Source organism: Indicator indicator, chromosome 14, assembly GCF_027791375.1.
Source record: "Indicator indicator isolate 239-I01 chromosome 14, UM_Iind_1.1, whole genome shotgun sequence".
In the NCBI taxonomy this organism is placed as follows: Eukaryota; Metazoa; Chordata; class Aves; order Piciformes; family Indicatoridae; genus Indicator; species Indicator indicator.
The window spans coordinates 12,055,247-12,074,261 of record NC_072023.1 but is presented as its reverse complement, the minus strand read 5'-3'; the positions used below and the strand labels follow the sequence as shown (position 1 = coordinate 12,074,261).

The 19,015-nt window shown below is 39.1% G+C and overlaps 1 protein-coding gene across 2 annotated transcripts in view; it reads left to right on the top strand.

Moving 5' to 3' along the window:
* Positions 1-2,591: 2,591 nt before the first annotated feature.
* WASHC4 (WASH complex subunit 4) overlaps positions 2,592-19,015 on the top strand; it is a 36,404-nt gene continuing 19,980 nt past the window's right edge. For both annotated transcript variants that reach the window (XM_054386665.1, XM_054386666.1), the window contains exons 1-13: positions 2,592-2,652; positions 6,583-6,722; positions 7,841-7,894; positions 8,022-8,087; positions 8,219-8,264; positions 10,609-10,676; positions 13,448-13,530; positions 14,538-14,580; positions 15,113-15,216; positions 15,817-15,937; positions 17,432-17,555; positions 17,655-17,782; positions 18,461-18,621. In XM_054386665.1, coding sequence (XP_054242640.1) covers positions 2,592-2,652; positions 6,583-6,722; positions 7,841-7,894; positions 8,022-8,087; positions 8,219-8,264; positions 10,609-10,676; positions 13,448-13,530; positions 14,538-14,580; positions 15,113-15,216; positions 15,817-15,937; positions 17,432-17,555; positions 17,655-17,782; positions 18,461-18,621 — 1,199 coding nt within the window. The remainder of the gene's footprint in view (positions 2,653-6,582; positions 6,723-7,840; positions 7,895-8,021; positions 8,088-8,218; positions 8,265-10,608; positions 10,677-13,447; positions 13,531-14,537; positions 14,581-15,112; positions 15,217-15,816; positions 15,938-17,431; positions 17,556-17,654; positions 17,783-18,460; positions 18,622-19,015) is intronic.

Here is a 19,015-nt window from a genome sequence, read left to right as displayed (position 1 = left end):
AAGATACTAGCAGATTTGAGCAATCTTAGCAACTTCCTATAAGCTTGTATAAAATAAAGCTTCCTGATACAAATGGAAGCTGTCATCCAACTTTGAGAAATTATAAAATCATCAATAATTTCACACGAGCAAACAGCATTAGGCCATTCACTAAGTCTAGCTGAGCTAGACTTGCTGCCACTAAAACAGTCAGCTTCCAGACAAAGTCTGAAGCAGATTCTGAGAGAAAACAGAAATTCTAGGACCATCTAGAACTGACCTAAATAAATCCAGTGCAAGCAACAAAATGCTGCCACCTAGAGAGATGAAGGAAAACCCAGTAATAAGTAACTTAAGTAACTGTATCATGAATGGCAGCATAAAATTTAGCTGGTGTACCTGAGTCTGGTGTCAAATTGTGGGGTTTGTTTTTTTTTTTTCCCCAGTTATGGAGCCTCTTGCTCATTCTTTATTTTTTTTTTAATGCTCTATTTCAATACATTATCTTTTAAAATTATTTTCTTTTTTCCATATTCAAAGGAAGGGTTACATCAGCTTATGCAGTGGGGATCACAGTGCACTCTTCGGGGTGGCAATTTCATAGGCTGACCATTTGGGCTATCTTGCATGCAGTTTCAATGACCTCACAACCTTGCAATAACCAGTCCTACAGTGTTTCTTTCTTTACAAATTCAGTTCAGATCTGGGGAAGGAAGGGCCCTACCAAGTGTTCATTCTACAAGTTTCTCTCTTGTACCATTCTGCAGAATTCAAGGACGTGTTTTTCTGAGACGGGTAACAAAAATCGTGGTGACTACTTATTAAAAAGTGTGAAAGCCTTTGTTTATATGTGCAGTCTTCCATAACTGAAAGAAACAGTATTTATTTCAAAGGAATCATAAATGGTTTGTAGAAACAGTGTTCTGTTACTTTGTTTTTCAAAACTGGAAGACATACCTTGGCTTTGAAAAAATGTATAGCAGCTTTGCTGATTTCAATATAAGCTGAATCTGCACAGCTGTACACAGAATGCAATCTGTAAACTCTAGCATAAATTGTGTTTTCATTCTCTGTGATACTTATCATCTCCTTAGACACCTTTGTGCTCAATGCTAGCTGTCAATGTTCTGCACAGTTAAACTTTTAGAGATTTCAAAACTGCACAGAAGCTCATGAGTGGTGGAGACACATTTACATTATGATCATTTGACAAAATATACCAAAATATTGTTCTCTCTTTTAAACACAAACAAAAAGTTACTCCAAACATTGTTTGTGTTATTTTACACAAAACTAAATTCAATCTCACCTTTCTCAAACCGAGGTTAGCCTCTTATGATGCACTTTAAATATGCAAAAACTCAACAATAAATCTGCCAACTTCCCCAGAAACTCTTAAATTCAATATATTCCAAAGGATGGATTCCTTTAAATCAGAAAACAATTACAGTAGGTGCTGTTTTCAGATCTGATGCATCACAGAGTTAGCTTTTATGGATGATCCTACATTTACTGATACATCTCTCACTGGAGTTGCTATTTTTAGTGTTCTTTCCCTACTGAAATTGCTCATGCTTCTGGTGTCACTGCTTTTGAAGCCATTTCCTCTTCTGCTGATGCTACAGAATTCTGCTGTGGTAATGTAATTATTGTGGTCATTTTAAATGGCCCTTGCTATCCAAAGAAGTTCTATTTTTATTCTTCGATATTACACTCACCAAGGCTTTGAAAAAAATTCGATGGATCTCATGCAGGTAAGTACCTCGTGGCTCCATATGACAACAAATGACAGTGAGACAATTAGATGACACCATTGCAGCAGTCACCCCGTGCAGCTGTCTCTGAGCTCCACACCCTCCCGGAGAGCTTGGATAGTTCCTCCCACCCTTCTCCTCCTCCAGCATCAGAAAAGGGAAGCGCTGGAAGGGGTCGCACTCTGCCGACTGCACTCGGCAGCGTTTTCCCTCTTAGCGTCATGAGGTGTGGAATCGGTGCGCGAGGGACTCGGGCTGGGGCCTTGTACACCACGGGGAAAGCAGAAAAGCTCCCAAAGCCCAAGCACCTCGGAGACAGGGCCAAATGATCTGCTCACAGATGCTGGGAGTCAAGAGGCGAAAAGCGAGGACTCCTCTGCCCCACCGCACCTCAGAGGAGCCGCTGCCCGCTCCACAGGAACCTGGGCAAGCGGCACTGCCCGCGGCGGTTACGGCCACGCTCCTTCTCCCCTCCACGGAGCCGAAGCGCAGCGCCTGCTTTCTCTCCGCACCCCCTGACGTTCGCCGCGGGGTAACCACTTGGCGCCCCTGGCGCCTACGAACAGGGTCGCCGAGCGGTGAGGGTACCAAAGCCGCGAGGGAGCCGAAGGCCGAGAAAAGCGCACAGCGCGCGGTAAAGCCTTGGGGGCGCTCGTGAGGCGAGGGCGGGCGATGGTGCACCACTACTGTCCTGGCGGGGGCGCAGCCGCCCACGCCATGCCGCCTCCCTCAGAGTCCAGGCACGCTCCTCCCCGACACACCTCGCCTCCATTTCCCAGAGTGCGGCGCGGGAGCGGGGCAGGAAGTCTCGTGCGCCTGAGTCAGGGGAGGAGGGGGAGCTGCTGCCGGGCGCTGGCGATGGCGCTGGAGACCCTCTCTCCGGACTGGGAGTTCGACCGCCTCGACGACGGCTCGCAGAGTGAGCGAGGGCGGCACGGAAGGGGCTAGCACTGGGCCAGCAGTCCTGCGGCGGTAACCGCCACAGAGTGGGGGAGGCAAAGGCTGAGGAGACCCTGGGTCCCTCCCGGAGCCCTTCTGGCCCCTCGACGTCGCTGCAATCACCGGTGGGAACGGGAGGGAGGGGGAAGCAATCGTGGGAGCTGAGGGCGGTCACCTCCCCAGCCTTCCTCACGGTCCCTGCCCTCTGCGGAGAGCCGGCCACTCGCCGCGCCCCTTCCCCCGGCCGCCAGCGCAGTACTGCTCCTCCTCCGGTCAGGCCTACGGGGGTGGGCTGTTGCGGTGACATTTTTTACTGCCACCATTCTTTCCATAGTTGTTGGGGCCGGGTTTGAGAGAGTGGCTTTTCCAACCTTTCCTCTTTTATCTTCCCTGGGGAGTTGCCTCTGGTGTGGCAGGGAGGGGGCAGGCAGGCTTGCGTGACTTTTTGTTGCACGACCCGGGCAGGAGGAACAGATGCTTGTCGTGGGGATGAGCTTGCTTTCCTTCCCGACCATTTCTCTTGGCTCACAAGTCTTTACAGCTGCTTCCTCGGTTAGCAATAGAAGTCACATCGAGATAAGTTACTTGTATGCAGCTTCCGTTGCGTGGAGTTGGGCAGTCAGTCACTTGCAGTTTCATCTTTCAAAAATAATGAAATAAAACCTTGTGATGCTTAAGCCTTTGGCAGTGGGTTTGCATGCCCATCAAAATTAACGTTTTTCTCAGCCTGTGGAGGTGACCTACTTTCCAAATGGGGAACGTTGTCACATTAATACATGCTATAAATTGGACTGTACCAAATTAATTACATCAGGTGTTGCTCTGAAAAATACCACTCATGGACCAACTGTTTCACATGTAATGTTGTCCCCAAGGGATGATACTGTTTGTCCCATATTAATTTAATCTGTATTTCAGTGGAAGTTGAAATTGTCCCATGCGGAGAGTTTGACCAGTTCTCTAGCTGCAGAATAGAAAATGTGATGTTTTTTTTAAAAATGCCAGATGTCCCGTAGTTTGACTGTGACAGTAAGTGCACCTAGGAAAACCTTTGTGTGATTCCATTACCACCATCTTGTTGATCCAACAGGCTGATCTATTGAGAATACAAAATTCACCTAGAGAAAGGCTGCAGAAAAATCCTGTGATTTGAAGAACACTTGTTGTTGCTGTTGTCTATTTTCTTTTTAGACCTTTATCACTAACCTTTAGCAATTACAACGCTCTCAACTGAGGGCACAAGATAGAAGTCTGGTTCATTGCCTCTCTGTCCTAGATGTTCATGGACATAGCACTAGAAAATCCTGCTATGATGATAAGGCCTTTGGGCATTGACGTTGCTGATTTTTATGCAAAAAGATTCATTTGGGGGATCTGTACTGCTGACCAGATCTCTTGCATTGTTCCAATTGTAATGCTTTTCATTGTAACACCTGAGGAGAAAATAAAGCAAAGTTTCTTCTAAACAGATTAGATCTTATGGAGTATGTCTGCTGCTTGAAAGAAAATACCTGCTTTCTGTGATTTATTTTTCTTTCTTCATGTAAGCCAGCTTATTTAGGATTTTTTTCCTGCATCTTAAAAAGCTTCCCCCAACTCCAAGTAATTTTTTTTTATCAGTCCAACCTTGCCTATCTCTGGCTGGCTAATAGCATTTACTGTCTTGTCTCTCAAATAGAAATTATTCACACTTACATGATCACTACAAGGTAGCACATCAGTGGCTATCAGTAACTGATTTAAGTATTTGGAAATGGTTAATATCAGTTATATATGAGAGCTATAGCATTGATAAAATCTGTCAGTTAGCTGCTGGGAAAGTGACAGTTTGTGGGTCCTCTGGCAGAGCACTGGTGCAAGATTTCATTTGAGAAATGCTGCCCGTTTCATAGGGATTTGATTTCAACAGCATTGCCAGTTTCCTGCTCTTGTATAACTTGGAAGCTTTTTCTGTTCTTTCTGTAAAGCCCCAATGGCTCTGTCAGTTTCTCTGCTCTTTGGGTTTTTTTTTTTTTTGTGCAAAGGAAGGAGAAGGTGGAATTGGGGGAATACCACAGCATCCCTCTAATTCTAAATTTCTGTACTCCAGATTTTCTGTCAGTGAGGTACTGAAGCTGACATGCTGGGTAGTTAAACTCTGTTCTGCAGGGCTCTGCATCCATCAATGTCTTACTGGTTTTCTGCAGTCAAGCTTCCAAAAGATGCACTGGAAGGAGCCTGAAAGATGAGATGAATTTGATGGAAGAGAATAATACAATGCTACAACTCAAGGGCTACACATCAGTGTCTGGAGTGCATGCTGCTGATGGAGAATTTTTTGTTCACTTGCTTTGGATCCATTTACATGAAATTCAGTCGTCTTACTTTGACAGTGTCTGTGCACTGTCTAGGCTGCAGGTACAGCAGGAACCCACTGGCACTAATGCAGAACTTAGTGTGGGAGAGTATACTGTGCTTCTTGGATAGGCTTTTCAGTCCATATGGCTGGTATTGATGCTGGCTTCAAAGTACTAGCTTAGAACTGGTTCAGGACTTCACTGCAGTTGTTTCTCCTCTCAGTCTCAGCCATTGTGTACATAGTCCTTCCCACATTTTTGTTACTAATTTGTCCTTACTTATTTCTCCCCTTATGCCCAGTGCAGTGTCTTAGTCAAATATTTCATTTCTGCAAAAAAATGTTTAAGTGCTAGTTGATTCAGCAGTGCTCTCCTGTTGAAGTAGTCATCAACTACCATTTGGCTCAGTTATTGGCAACATGGACAAATAGAAGTTAAAACATGCAGAAGGGAACTTTTTTTTCACTTGCTAGAGCAGTCAGGTTGCTGAAGTATGAAACAAGTACATATAAAGCTACATGAAAGTTGAATTCTTGTTCAGGAAAAGTTCAGTTCGACTGACTTACATTATCTAGCTTTCACACAATTCTATTTTCAATGAATAGCAGAAAATCACAAGCTATTAATTTGTTGTCCAGTTATGGGGAAGAAACTTCAGTCTTTGCATGAAAAAGGATTGTGCTTTCTTTCTGAGCATAGAAGCCTTGAGCTGTAATCATTCAGTCCGTAGTTCAGATTATGCAACTAAGTAGTTGTATGTAAACTGTGGGGGGAAGGGGGGATAGGAAAGGAGAGGGGGATGTCTTAATGTGGGAAGAAAAAAGAAAGTCAGGATACAGTGCATGTAACTTTTGTGGACCAATTGCTTATAGACTTGGCTTTGCTAATTCATTACACTGTTGTTGGTGTTCAACAGCTGAATGTTACTTTTTGAACCTGGTTGCTGGAAACAGTAACATGACAGCCATGTCTTTCAATGTCATGTGCTAAATGGCAGAAAAATTCTGCTTGGAAATGGTGAATTTGTAAGTGGGAGGAATGATTAAAAGACAAACTTCCCATATAATGCCCAAATAACTTACTGAGAGGTAGCAGGGAGAGAGTGGAAAGAGGATTGCTACTAATACAGCTGCTACTCAGGCCAAAATGATCAGGCATATTGCCTCAAAGTTGGAGTATAATTCCATATGTAATGGTTCAGCTGACTGGTAGAATCACCTACTGTGTTAAGATTTCTGCAGTTGTTTCATTTCCAGCACCTAGATGTGATTGTCACGATCTTAAGTTTAAAAATATATGTAAATTAAAAAAAAATAGTCTGCAAATTGCTTTGATGTTTGATATTTTTGAAGTAGTATTTGAATTTCTTTTAAACTGACACTTTTTTTTTTTTTGTAAACAAATAAGAACTTTGTATGAAAGATACTGTTGCATTAAGGAAAACGCTGCAGTAAAATGAGGAATACAGTACTGGAGCCAAATAGCAACAAATGAAAACTTTTCTTGAAAAAGTTTTTGATATTGCAGTTTACTAAACAGTCTGTAAAGCTGTACTAATGTTGTATTTTTTTCAGAAATTCATGCTGAAGTGCAGTTGAAGAATTATGGAAAATTTCTTGAGGAGTATACATCTCAGCTCAAGAGAATTGAAGATGCCTTGGATGACTCTGTTGGAGACGTTTGGGACTTCAGTCTTGATCCCATTGCCTTAAAGGTCTTCATATATTTAATATGCATTGCAGCTGTTGTTTTCCTAATTCTTCTTTCCCTTCAGAACCTGAGAAGTAAAAGCTTAATGCTTTTGTGTTCTTAGAACTTTGACTTTTGTGTTTGAGAAACCTAGTTAATACTGTTTTAATTATCAAGTAATAAATTGATGCATATAAAAAGATGTTTTCATATTACTGTTTCCCAGTCTTTTGAACTCTAGTGGAAGTTAAATTAACTTACAGTTCTTCATGGCTTGGAAATGTTAATTCCAGCAAAATTTTTCCTTGTGGGTGCTGGCATTTTTATCTGGGCATTTGGGTTTCAAAAGAGCTCACTAATAGTTGTATACCTGCAAAGCAAAGTGTGCATGTATTTGTAGTTCTATTTTGACTTAATGGCCCAGGTCCTCTAAGAGGTGGCTGTTTCTTTGGTCATAACTTCTCTTTCTTCTGTGGAATGTTGTTTTTTCTCTCAATGGATTTACAAATGCCATTTAAAAGTGCTTTTGTTACAATATGGACTTTGTGCAGAAGATGCACTCTCAAGCAATCATCTCTCTGAATAATTTGCATAAATTATGTGTAGGGGCACCACAGTGCTAGACATGTATGAACTAGTCAGTATCACGGCTGACTTCAGTACAAAATCTCAGTCCCTGCATAGATATACTCATGATGTGTCCTGTTTCTTACATTTGAGATGCTTAATTAATGTTTTTAGGTTTTCTGAGCTGTGGAGGTTTTTTTACATGCTCTGTAGTAACTATGCTTTTGCTTTCCAAATAGATTCTTGTAGGCAGTATATAATATACCAGTAGTTGTTTGTGTTTCTGCCTAGAGTGAAAGGTATTTCCATTTAAATGTGAAGAGCAAAGGTTTCCTGCATTGTAGGTTGCCAGTAATGTGCAGTTATTGCTGTCTTACTACTGACCCTATTTGAGATTAAATTGAGGGGGGGGGGGGGGAGAAATGCATACCTGGTTGGATAAATGTATTTTTAACCATTATTTGTTGTTCATTTTTTGGTTTGGGGTAATGTTTGTTGGTGATGTGTGGCTTTTATGTTTGCTTGGGCTTTTTTGTTTGCTTGGGTTTTAAGTATTATTTATTTTTTAAATTTTAGCTTTTGCCATATGAACAGTCTTCCTTACTGGAGCTCATAAAGACAGAAAACAAAGTAAGTGCTTTATGCTTTAAAGAAAAAGAAATTTAAAAACACAGAGTTATTCTAGCTAAAAGCAAGCCCTCTAAATGTGAATAAATTTGTAATGTTTGTGGGTTTTTTCCCCCCTCTGTGAGTCTAGGTTCTAAACAAAGTGATAACTGTTTATGCTGCTCTTTGCTGTGAAATAAAGAAGTTAAAATATGAGGTAAGTTCAGCTGTCTTTTATTACTGTGTGTGAAAATATTTGCAAACTGACTAGCTAATGATACCTAAATTTTGTAGCACAATTACATATATTCTATTTATTAAAAAAATACTTCTTGCTTTTGTTGTTAGGCAGAAACGAAATTTTATAATGGCCTTTTGTTTTATGGAGAAGGAGGTAAGTAACTCCCTTTATCATAAAAGCTTCTAGTTTTGTGGTGTTGCTTCGGGTTATATTAAATGCTACAGTAACTGTAATTTAATAACATGGAAACATGCTTTCTCTCTGTCTTTGACTGATGAACACTAAAGTACAGACTTGGAGCTTATAGGGATATATGTTAGTGTCCTGAGTTAGCTTAAGATAACAATGAGATTTATGTGTAAAGCCCTGTTACCTGCAGTAAGCATTGTTACATTAACAGGAAGTTTTGTTGCAGCCTTATTTACATGAGAAGTAGTGAGTTTGGGCTGTTGAGGTTGTATTAAATGTATAATGTACAGCTTATATACTGTGGGAGATGTTTTTCAAAGCACAGCACTGAAAGCCTGTTTTTCACATGTAAATGCATCCTAAACCAACTCATTTTCTGTTGGGACTAGATTTTACAGTGATTGTAGTAAAACAATAAATCTGCAATTTGATTTTAAAAAAACAGAGGAACTGTTAATAAGTAACTTGGACCAAGTTCTGCCTATTTCTCTTGTGCAATGTAGTTGTTCAAGAGAAGTTGCCATGTGTGGCCTTCAAATGCAGGTAATAGACCTTGTACTACTGTTTAGACCATGACATCATACAGGAGAATAAGTGAAAGTAAGTCAATTCAATTAACAAATTATGAGACCTTGCTTTAGATGAAAGCTGCTTTTGTGTCTTGAGTTAAACTGCTAACTCCTCTGAAAGACTGGTCTTACACTTCCACTTTAAAGGATGTTAGCCTGGGAATAAGCACACAGCTTGATCCTGAGGACTGAAGATACAAATGAATTGATTTAGAGACACATCACCCAACTTTGTTTTCTGTTTCAGAAATTTGAGAGAAAGGGAAGGATTTTTCATAGCAATCTTGTAAAAAGGCTTTTTAAAAGCATTCCAAGAGCATTGACCATGACAGAAGTATTGGGGAGTATGAAATCTTTGAGCAAGGCACTTACCATCATTCTTTTGAGTGCTGTATAGGATGGCTGTTGTGGTTCAGTTAAGGAATGTGTAGAAGTGTGGGGTTGGGTTTTTTCTTCATAAATTCTCGCTTCCTATCAGCCATGATTTTAAATATCTTACAAGAAAGTGATATGCTGCCAAAATGACACTAGGAGATCCGTGAAAACTCCATTCCTCTAGCACGAAAGAAGTCAGACTATTGCAGATTAATCTACTACAGAAGCTGATTGTTTCTGATGGATGTTTTTCAGGGGACACTTGAGAATGACAGTAACTGAGAAGTCAGGCTTCTGTGGGTTAGGTAGCTCTTCTTTGATAACAGCAAGCTTGCTTATTTGGAACAGCTATCAAAGTTACTGGCGCAAGGATGATTGAAATACATGCAAGTACTGTGCTGGCCTTTGCTGTCTGTATGAAGAAACATTTTATTTTTTTCTAGTCTTGTTCTTGGAGTGCCTAGGACTAGTCTAGGAACTTTAAAGAAGTTAGTTGGATGGTATTCTGTGGAACATATACTAAGTGTGTAAAGGGGAAACCATGCAATCTTTAGAATCTTGTCCCAGACATTCATCTTGAAGAAGTATGAAGACTCCTTTAGTCTCTGATGGCTGTTCTAAAAGATCATATTTTATGAAGCAATAGACTTTCATTTCTTATGCGGGTTAACTTGCAAGGGTAAGCCATTTTTGCTCAGTAGAAAAATTTCCAGTCTAGAGCATTAATCTGTCGTCACATTAAGAAGACTATATTTTGTCAGGTGGTATTGCAGCTGCTCCAGCCTGCAACAATTTGGCATTGGTGCTGTAATTCCCATTTCTCATGGTATCGTGTTAGTGTACTTAGTCATACAGGCTATGCTTTGAAGCTGTTGTGATGGGCCAGTTCTTTTGTGCAGGATGATATGTAGGGAGAAAAAATCAATTTCTTGAGGAGACTGTATGCTGCACGGCTTTTTCTTCTGATTAATGGTGTAGTGTTTTCTTTCAGTTAAGTAATCTCCAGTCAGTGTTCCTTCCAATATAAATACCTAGTGCTTTCATACAGACTTTTAAAAATGGAAACTTATATCAAGTTGTATAATACATGTCTTCCAAGAAGTATGTTTGGTATTCTTTATTTCAGGTTATGGGAATGTTTTTCCTGTTTTGTGTCTAGCTTGTAAACAATACATTTTCTAAGGAGAAAGAAACTTCAAAGGTCCAGATTAGGAAAGCAAAAGCTTTCAAGGCTCTGTCATTATGCTTATAATAATGTGCTCTACTTGTATGACAAACAAATGGCTTGGCGGGCAAGCTTCAATGTTAAATGAACAGATATGACACAGGCTTTTGAAAGCATTCACAAATGTTTGTCTTTTTAGCCACAGATTCCAGCATGGTAGAGGGAGATTGCCAAATACAGATGGGAAGATTTGTTTCTTTCTTGCAGGTAAAGTATGTTTTGATTGTTTTGACAGCAATCATAATCTTAATTTTACTTGCAAAGTAGGTTTAACAGTCTGCAGTATCCTGCCTGCATCCTGCTGAAAGGCATTGCAATCATTTGATACATTATTATGTTTTGCCTGCAGACCTGTCACAGCCAGCTAACATGCCACACAGTGCTTTAGATACTGGAAGTCTAATGAGGGAAGAAATTACAGCTTGTGTAATCGTTTCTCAAAGAAATTAGAATTTGCTTGAGAATTTCAGTAAGAGAAGATGAAGTTGTTTTGTTTGACGGTGAAGTTAAAGATACCTATTTTTATGGTTTTGATTAGCAAGTTTTAGTTTTCATTGAACACTTGGAATGGATTGTTTCATTTTTTTTTTAGCTGATAGAAAAAAGCAAAATTAAAATATGTATCTGCAAAAAAATTGCTTGTGCCTCACTCAAATTTTTAGGGAACAGCATTATTTCCTGTACAGTTTGGTTGTTATCAGGGTCCTATGCATGAAATTGGGATCTGTGTTTCTTCTGAATGTTTCCTGTGCTCTTGAGTTACAGTGTATGGAATTTTTTTGTCTTTAATATAGCTTAATTGACTGTCCTGTTCCCAAAAATGTTTATATTTTTATGCGCTATTGGTTGTAGTACAGTATCCGTTGAAGCAGAAAATCTGCAGAAAGAGAAAGCTTCCAAAATGTGTAAACAAATTTGAGTTTAACAAATGTTAAAATTCCTGTTCTTGCTGTGTAGTAGCATGACAGTAAGGATTTAGTGAATCATAACAGGTTGAGTGCTATAGGAACTTGTTGCTCAGCCTCTTTTACTATGCTCAGGAGCAGTTGTTAGGATATCTTGGTCGGGCTATTTTCCCCATTTTTCAAGCTTTGTCCTATCAGCTTTGTCATTTCCATCCTTTGTCCTCTATATCTTTTCCAACAGATGTTTGAGACCTTTTAGTGGTTCTGAAATGCGGCTGCTGTACAGTTGTGTTTTTCCAGACTTTTTTTTTTTTTCCTTCCCTGCCAGGGTGTTCTGTCCAGGTAGAAGTTGAGAGCAGGGTGACTGACTGGTTGGGTATCTATGTGCATTGCAAACCTACTCTGTAGAACAAGTTTTATTTGTGGAGTATATGCTGATGTGGTTATTCTTAGGGTAAATGCTACACAAAAATACAGTAGTATTGCTTGTGAGCCCGCTCTGCATGTATGCTATGATGACTTTCTGATGAGCAACTTGGAAAGAAGGGAGATGCAGGATGTTGCCCCAAAAGGAGGGTTACCGTGCTAACGTGTGTATTGCTTTGGGTAAAGCTGTGAGGAAAACTTACTCCTTATTGGCTTTGCTGTTTTTCAACTGTTGCATTCCCCTAAATCCACTCAGCAGAAATCTACATCCACAGACTGGGAAATGCAGTTCTAGTCAGTGCTATGAGCATATCCCCTGGGGCAGTGTGAAAATATGAATGAAGGTGACAAAAGAGGCGAAATGTTGATTTCATAGAGCTAATATCCACCCAAGGGCTTTTTGGCTCTTCTGAGTTCAGGATTTCGTGATTAACTAGATGTAATAGCCTCAAATTTGCTATATCAAAATATTTTTAAAAATTATTAAACTAGTGTTTTGCAGCATCGTTTAGGTACTCATGATCCTGCAGAAGACAGTGTAGTTGAAGAACTCCAATAAACAGATAATCTAGTTAGTGTTATGTAGCTGCTGATATGCCTGTGCTGTTAATTGGACCGTTTCCTGAAAGTTTAAAAGTGGCAGCTGGTGCCCCTTCCCTAGGAAACATGATCTTAATTGTTTATTATCCATTCCTCTGAAACCTGTTGGCTTATCTCAGCTGCATTTGTTAGAGCAATACAAGTGTGAGATGTAATGACACTTATGTTTTGTGAAAACTGGTGACTAATAGAAGGCAGAAGCCCAAATAAGTTCTATTTTTGATGGAGAGGAAGACAGAATTCAGCTGCTAGCCAAGGCAGTCTTCTGGCAGGAACAGCAGGCTGGCTGGGTAGCCAGTGTGGGCTGTCTGCTGTGAAGCTGTCTGTGTGCTGACTGGCTAGACTCATTGCATGCTGACTTTTCCCTGGTGGGATTACAGGGTGCATTAATGAGTAAATACTACTGCAGTTAAGGGAAACACAGATTCATTTATCTTGTTGCTGAGGAAATGCCTTGTTAAAATAGAAATTACGATAGTCCTTTACTTGGTTAGAGTTGGACTTCTTGCTCAGTTTTGTTATTTAACTGAGCTCGAATTCTGCTTTAGTCAAGCATACCTCTCCAAGACATTTCTTTGAAAGCAGTATTTTGTGTCTTAGCACTTTTACAGTAGGTACAGGCTTGTGTTGATTTAAAATGTGAATTTGGCTATCACCAGCTCCCAAGAGCTTCAAGTGTATGACTCTTGAAAGTGGGGAAAAAGTACAGCCTTTGCTCTCAGGGATTTTAACTCTGGAAGTACTTGGGCACATTGTCAAGTCACTTCTTACTGTGTTTGATAAATTGAACCAATAGTATAAATAGTCCAAGTTGTACTGGAAGCTTGTGTTCAGTGGCTTCTTAGCTTAGTTCCAGATCCTTTTTCTGAGCTGTTGGTGTGTTGTTTTCTGTCATACTGTAGGTCTGCCTGCTCACTTGCACTAGCAGTGCAGTTGGAGCTTGGGCTGAAAGTTCATTGGTTGATGTTCAGTATTTTGGATGTAATGACACCCTGTGTGTGAGGAGGCTCTATAAATGTATATGCATTTTATTTTTTTGCATTTCAGGAACTGTCTTGCTTTGTTACCCGGTGTTACGAAGTGGTGGTGAATGTAGTGCATCAGTTGGCTGTTCTCTATACCAGCAACAAGTAATTATTTCTTAAAATGCTATATTGTTTTTTATACTTAAGCAAATGTATAAAATACGAATGTTCGGCCTAAGGCATGGTAATTTTTTTGATATTGTTGTCTAGAGATAGGGAGAGTGCTTTGCTGTGCAAGTTTGGGCTTCATAAGCTGCTATGGAAGTGGATTTGTTTTATTTTCAGAAAAGACAGTTCTTTTAATCTAATGAGATGGAAGAATTCATTTTTTTTTTTTTGTTTTTTGATAGAACTGAGGTTTCAGAGTGTTTATGACCAAGAGATAAAATTACATTTTCGTCCTTGCTCTGTTTGAGAGATTACTTCTGTTGACTGATAGAGTGGATACCAATAGCTTCAGAAGCTTAAAAAATCAGGTCACTTCCACAGTCTGTTTTAAATACATAAATATTAGTATATATTCCTCACAGAACAACCATGGTTTTAACCTGAAGTTGAGCTTCTTTGTGCTTAGCTACTCTGAAAACTCTGAGGAGAGTTTAGCTCTGAATAGAACTGTGTGGCTTTTGATTAATTCCCCACAGCAGGTAGGATAGCATTGTTTTTCTCAGTTCTATTTGTTTTACTTTTTGTCTTATGCTAGAGCACAAGGTAGACTTTCTATATGATGCTGGATGTATAGCTTAGACATGGCTTGATTTAAATATGTGAAGTGACTTTGTACTTCTGGGTCACAAGAGTGTTACATATGAAGACTGCTGTTAGTATAGCTGAATTAGAACTGTTGATACATGTAGGCATGGACTACAGTCAGTGGTTTGAAGCAGTCATGCTGTACATTTTAAAATGCGATATTAGATTTCATGATAGCACACAGATTTCACAAAGCATTTATTTCTAATCTAATTTTGATGTTCTTTTGTTTTCTGGAGTTACTGTGTTGATAAAGAAAAATATACCCTAAGAAACAAAGAGCCCAGCATGATATAGAATGATAAATATGTTCTGTTCTAAGGATTAAAAAGGTACTGAAATATTTATTTTATCTACAGGACTGCACCTAAAATTATAGAGACATCTGGAGTTCATTTTCAGGTGGGAATAGTTTGGAGCCCTTTTGGTTATGTTTATATATGTATATGTTGATCATTTGTCCAGAGAAAAGTAGCAAGAAAGTGGGTTTCAAGTGCAACTTTCAATCTGGAATATGCTTTTAAGTTTTTGTTTTGTTAATTGCCTTTTTCTGGCCCTTGTATGGAAAGGACTAGTATCTCAATTTCTGTCATATTGTAGCTTTCTGAGCTGGAAAGTGTTTGCGTGCTCCCTTTAATGTGTGCAATATGTGCTTTTGCATGTAGACAATTTAAAAAAATCCTACTTTCAGTGTTGAAATTGGCCAGTGAACTTAAAGCAGGGCCTGCAGGCAAACTAATATTCCTTGTGTCACTACAAGAAATGCTACATCTTTAAGCTGCCAAACCAAGAAATCTCCAATTTAACTCTGTAGCTGGTGCCCTATTGACTGATAGTATATTGAAAGTAACTTTAATTGAAATTGTATATGCCACTTATGACTGCAATAATCTCTTCAATAACTACCATCTTTTTTTTCTTTTTTTTTTAATAGGCAATGTATGAGCATTTGGGAGAGTTGCTTATGGTCTTAATCACTCTGGATGAAATAATTGACAATCATGCCACTCTGAAAGATCACTGGACCATGTATAAGAGGTGTGTCTCTGATGGTGTGAAAAATACTCCCCCAACATAAAAGGTGCATCTGTCTTTATTCCAAGACAGTCAGTGTGGGGACATGAATTGTGGTAGCTCCAGGAGTTTTTCAGGCATCTCAATGAAGAGCAGGGCTGAGCTTCCACTGTGTCCTTCTAAAAGCACCAATAAGTTTTTAAGGTGCTGAACGTTACATTTGCAATACATGGTAAGCATCTTGACAAACAGTAATAACTGGTGGGGTTTAAAATGTATTCCATAACAAATCTGATTTTGTACAGAACTCAATCTAAGACTCTGTCTGGGAATGGGCATACAAATTTAAGCAGAGTCAGCAATTAAAGGTAGTTAATTTGTGGAATAACAACTGTTTCATTTAAAGCCTGAATAAGTGGAAATTACTCAAATGCAAATGGCTTATGAAGATCCTAGAGGGTTTTGTTGTGGGTTTAGTGGGGGTTTTTGTGTGCCTTTTTTTTTTTTCCTAATGTGCACAGATGTGGGCAATTAAAGCCTATTATCAAAATAGTACAGGGTGTGATAAAACTGTTTGCATGTTTTGTGTTGTATGTGTGTGTTCCACATACATACTCCTTACAGGCTGCTCAAATCAGTCCATCACAACCCTTCTAAGTTTGGGATTCAAGAAGATAAACTGAAGCCATTTGAAAAGCTACTGTTAAAACTGGAATGCCAGCTCCTTGATGGGATGATATTTCAGGTAATGAAATTTATCTTTCCCAGTATGACAGAAGAAACAAAAGTGACACTTTTTAGAATGGTTGGTTTGTTTTCATTTTGTTTTGTTCCAGATACATTGATGTGTGAATTTGGCTCTTGCATCTGTGCATGGGGTTGAGGGGCAGGCAGGGAGGAAGAAAGGCTCTATTGTAAGATCCTTCCTTTGCTCTTCTCATGTGCTAGAACTGTGCTGGGCTTTGAATGGTAGCAGTTAATGCTTACTGTTTACAGAAAGCTTGGTGTTAGGACTGTGTATTATCAGGGAGTCTGTTTTTTCACCAGATATTTTAATAGTGGTCAGACCTACATATCATAGGTCCACTTTGTTTTAGCTGTAGGTTAGTCTCCTCAGTAATCTTCAATATATGTTAGTTGTAACCTCTTGCTATGTATTTTGTCTCATTCTTGGCATATGAAACAGGTGATGTCATTAGGTACCACTTCAGTGATGTATATCCCAGAAAAGTGCAAGTGTACAAGCAGATGAGAAGGGTTATTACTTTTTGAATACAGTAAACTGAAGTGTGTTCATACAAGAAACCATCTGTTTTTAGAAAAGTGTGTACGTGAGACAGTGAAATCAGATGTTGTGGTAGTGGGCAGAGGATAGCGTTGCTGAATCTGGTCACAGCAGAGTCAATTGAACAGGCCCATTGCTCAGTTCTTACTGTTACATCTTAAATGGCACAGGGAAGATGATTTGGTCTGTACAAGCCTCCAGAAGTGAAAATGGGGATAAATAATGACTCAATATTTGTCTTATTCTTTCAAAGGGACATTGCTACCAGATATCTATTTTTGATCTTGTATTTCTCTGATGTTGGTTACAGTGGTATAAAAACTTCGTTATATGTAGGATTTGGCAGTAGGATTTGTCTGGTGTTCATTCAGGAGGTTTCCTCTCCTATCCTGGAAGTGCCCCTTCCTAATAATAATGCATGGAAAATATTCTTAAGTACAATTCCATTAAACTTTACTGGTATCATTAGAAAATCTGAAGTGTCTCTGTTTGTTTGTTTGTTTGTTTTTTTTTTTTGCACTGTTGTGTGGGGTTTGATAATTTTCTTAAACCACCACTAGGGGTGTGAGGTTTTGCACTAAAAGTTCATGTAACACATCCTACAAGGGACTTGCATAATCTTGTTTAGTTAATGGTTGTTAATGTATTCTAATAATGCAAATACATGTCTGGTTTATTATCACTCACACATCAAGTGGTTTCTTCAAAATGCCCCTTAAGAGAAGTATGAAGTGAATAATGACTTTGAATATTAGGTATAAAAGAGGTTTTTAATGTTTTCTATTATAATCATTTAAGCCTAATTAAAACTCTGCCTGTTGTGAAGTTTAACTTCAAGTTAGTCTTAAATCAATGTGCTCTTGAAGTATTCTGCCATCGGGAAATCATTATTATTTAAAGGTCCAAAATTTGTGACATTATCCCTATGCTTTTTTCCTTTGCTTTTTTGCTCAGGCCTGTATAGAGCAACAATTTGATTCTCTGAATGGTGGAGTTTCGGTGTCAAAGAACAGCACATTTGCTGAGGAATTTGCTCATACTCTTCGCACAGCTTTTGCAAGTGTTGAAGCCAAACTTGGTAATACATGCTCAGGCTTCTCCTGACAGCTTCACTGTTGCTAAAATTGTTTGTATTGTTCGTGTGGGAGCAGACTTCAAAAAAGGTGTATTTCTGCAGGTGAACCTTCAGAAATTGACCAGAGAGATAAGTACGTGGGCATCTGTGGCCTCTTTGTACTGCATTTTCAGATTTTTCGGACCATAGACAAGAAATTTTACAAGTCATTGTTGGATGTCTGTAAAAAAGTGAGTGCTTTATTCTTTTGTCAATAATGAAGCGGGAGGGGGGGGAAAGAATCTTTGGTAGTAAATTGGATAATATGCTCGGTTACATAGCATAGCACAGACTTGGGAGAAACCCCACATAATTTACTGAAACAAATGTGAAGACAGAATTAAATTTTCCCTGCTTTTTATAATTTCTGCCTCAACCCTTTTAAAGATGGTCTAAAACCTGTGCACTCACATAGCAGCATGGTAAAATAACTTGAAATTACCATTAAAAGGTTTCTTCTCAAGGTTAACGTGGCACTGAGAATAAAAATTGTTTGAAATCTGAGCATGTTGTGACTGAATAAATACTGTGGGTTTTGGCTGCGGTTATAGACATGCATTTTGAAAGACATCTTAAGTCCAAAGGTGACTGGAGCTTTTTTATATCAGGTGGTGTTAAAAAATTGCTAAATTCCCTAATACTGCTGAGAATCACTAAGAGTAGTAATAACTCTGTGGTGTCAAGAAACCTTTTCTAACACAAACACAATACTTTGTAGAAACTAGTTATGCAGAAAAACTGAATTGTGTTGTGGTTCAGAAGAGATAAATGAAACATGCATGGTGGCACAGCACTTGTACTTATTTGTGTTAGTTGCTCCTTTGTAATGTTTTCTCCCCTTTTCTTTCTTTTTTTTTCCCCCCACCCAGGTACCAGCCATCACATTAACTGCTAACATTGTATGGTTTGCTGACAACTTTCTTATACAGAAGATGCCAGCTGCTGCCAAACTTCTGGACAAGAAAAGTATTCATACAGTTAAAACACAAAGGGAGAACTTTCTACAGCAGAAGGCGCAGTCGCTTACCAAGTAAGCTTCCTAAATAATGCTTTATGATGCTGTTTGGCAAATACTTTATAAACACATGGATTTCTTCATGCAGTGTGCTTGTGTGTTCTGTAGTCTTGCTAATCAACTTTTCCACTTCACTGCAGCAATATGTGTGCTAGAATTGCTGAAAAAGTGATGATTATATTTAAACAAGTAATTACAACTGATGTAATCCAAGCAGATTAGTTTCTGGAGAATCATGTTATTTAAGTTCAATCCAGTCTGGCATTGTTGTAATGACAAGTTACATACACACACACACAAATACATATAACAAAAAGTCAAACTCGGAGGGCAAAAAAGTAACCTTAGTGTAAGACTCTCTTTCTAGTGTTTAAAAGTGTTTTCTAGGAGTTTTATTTACTGCTTTAAT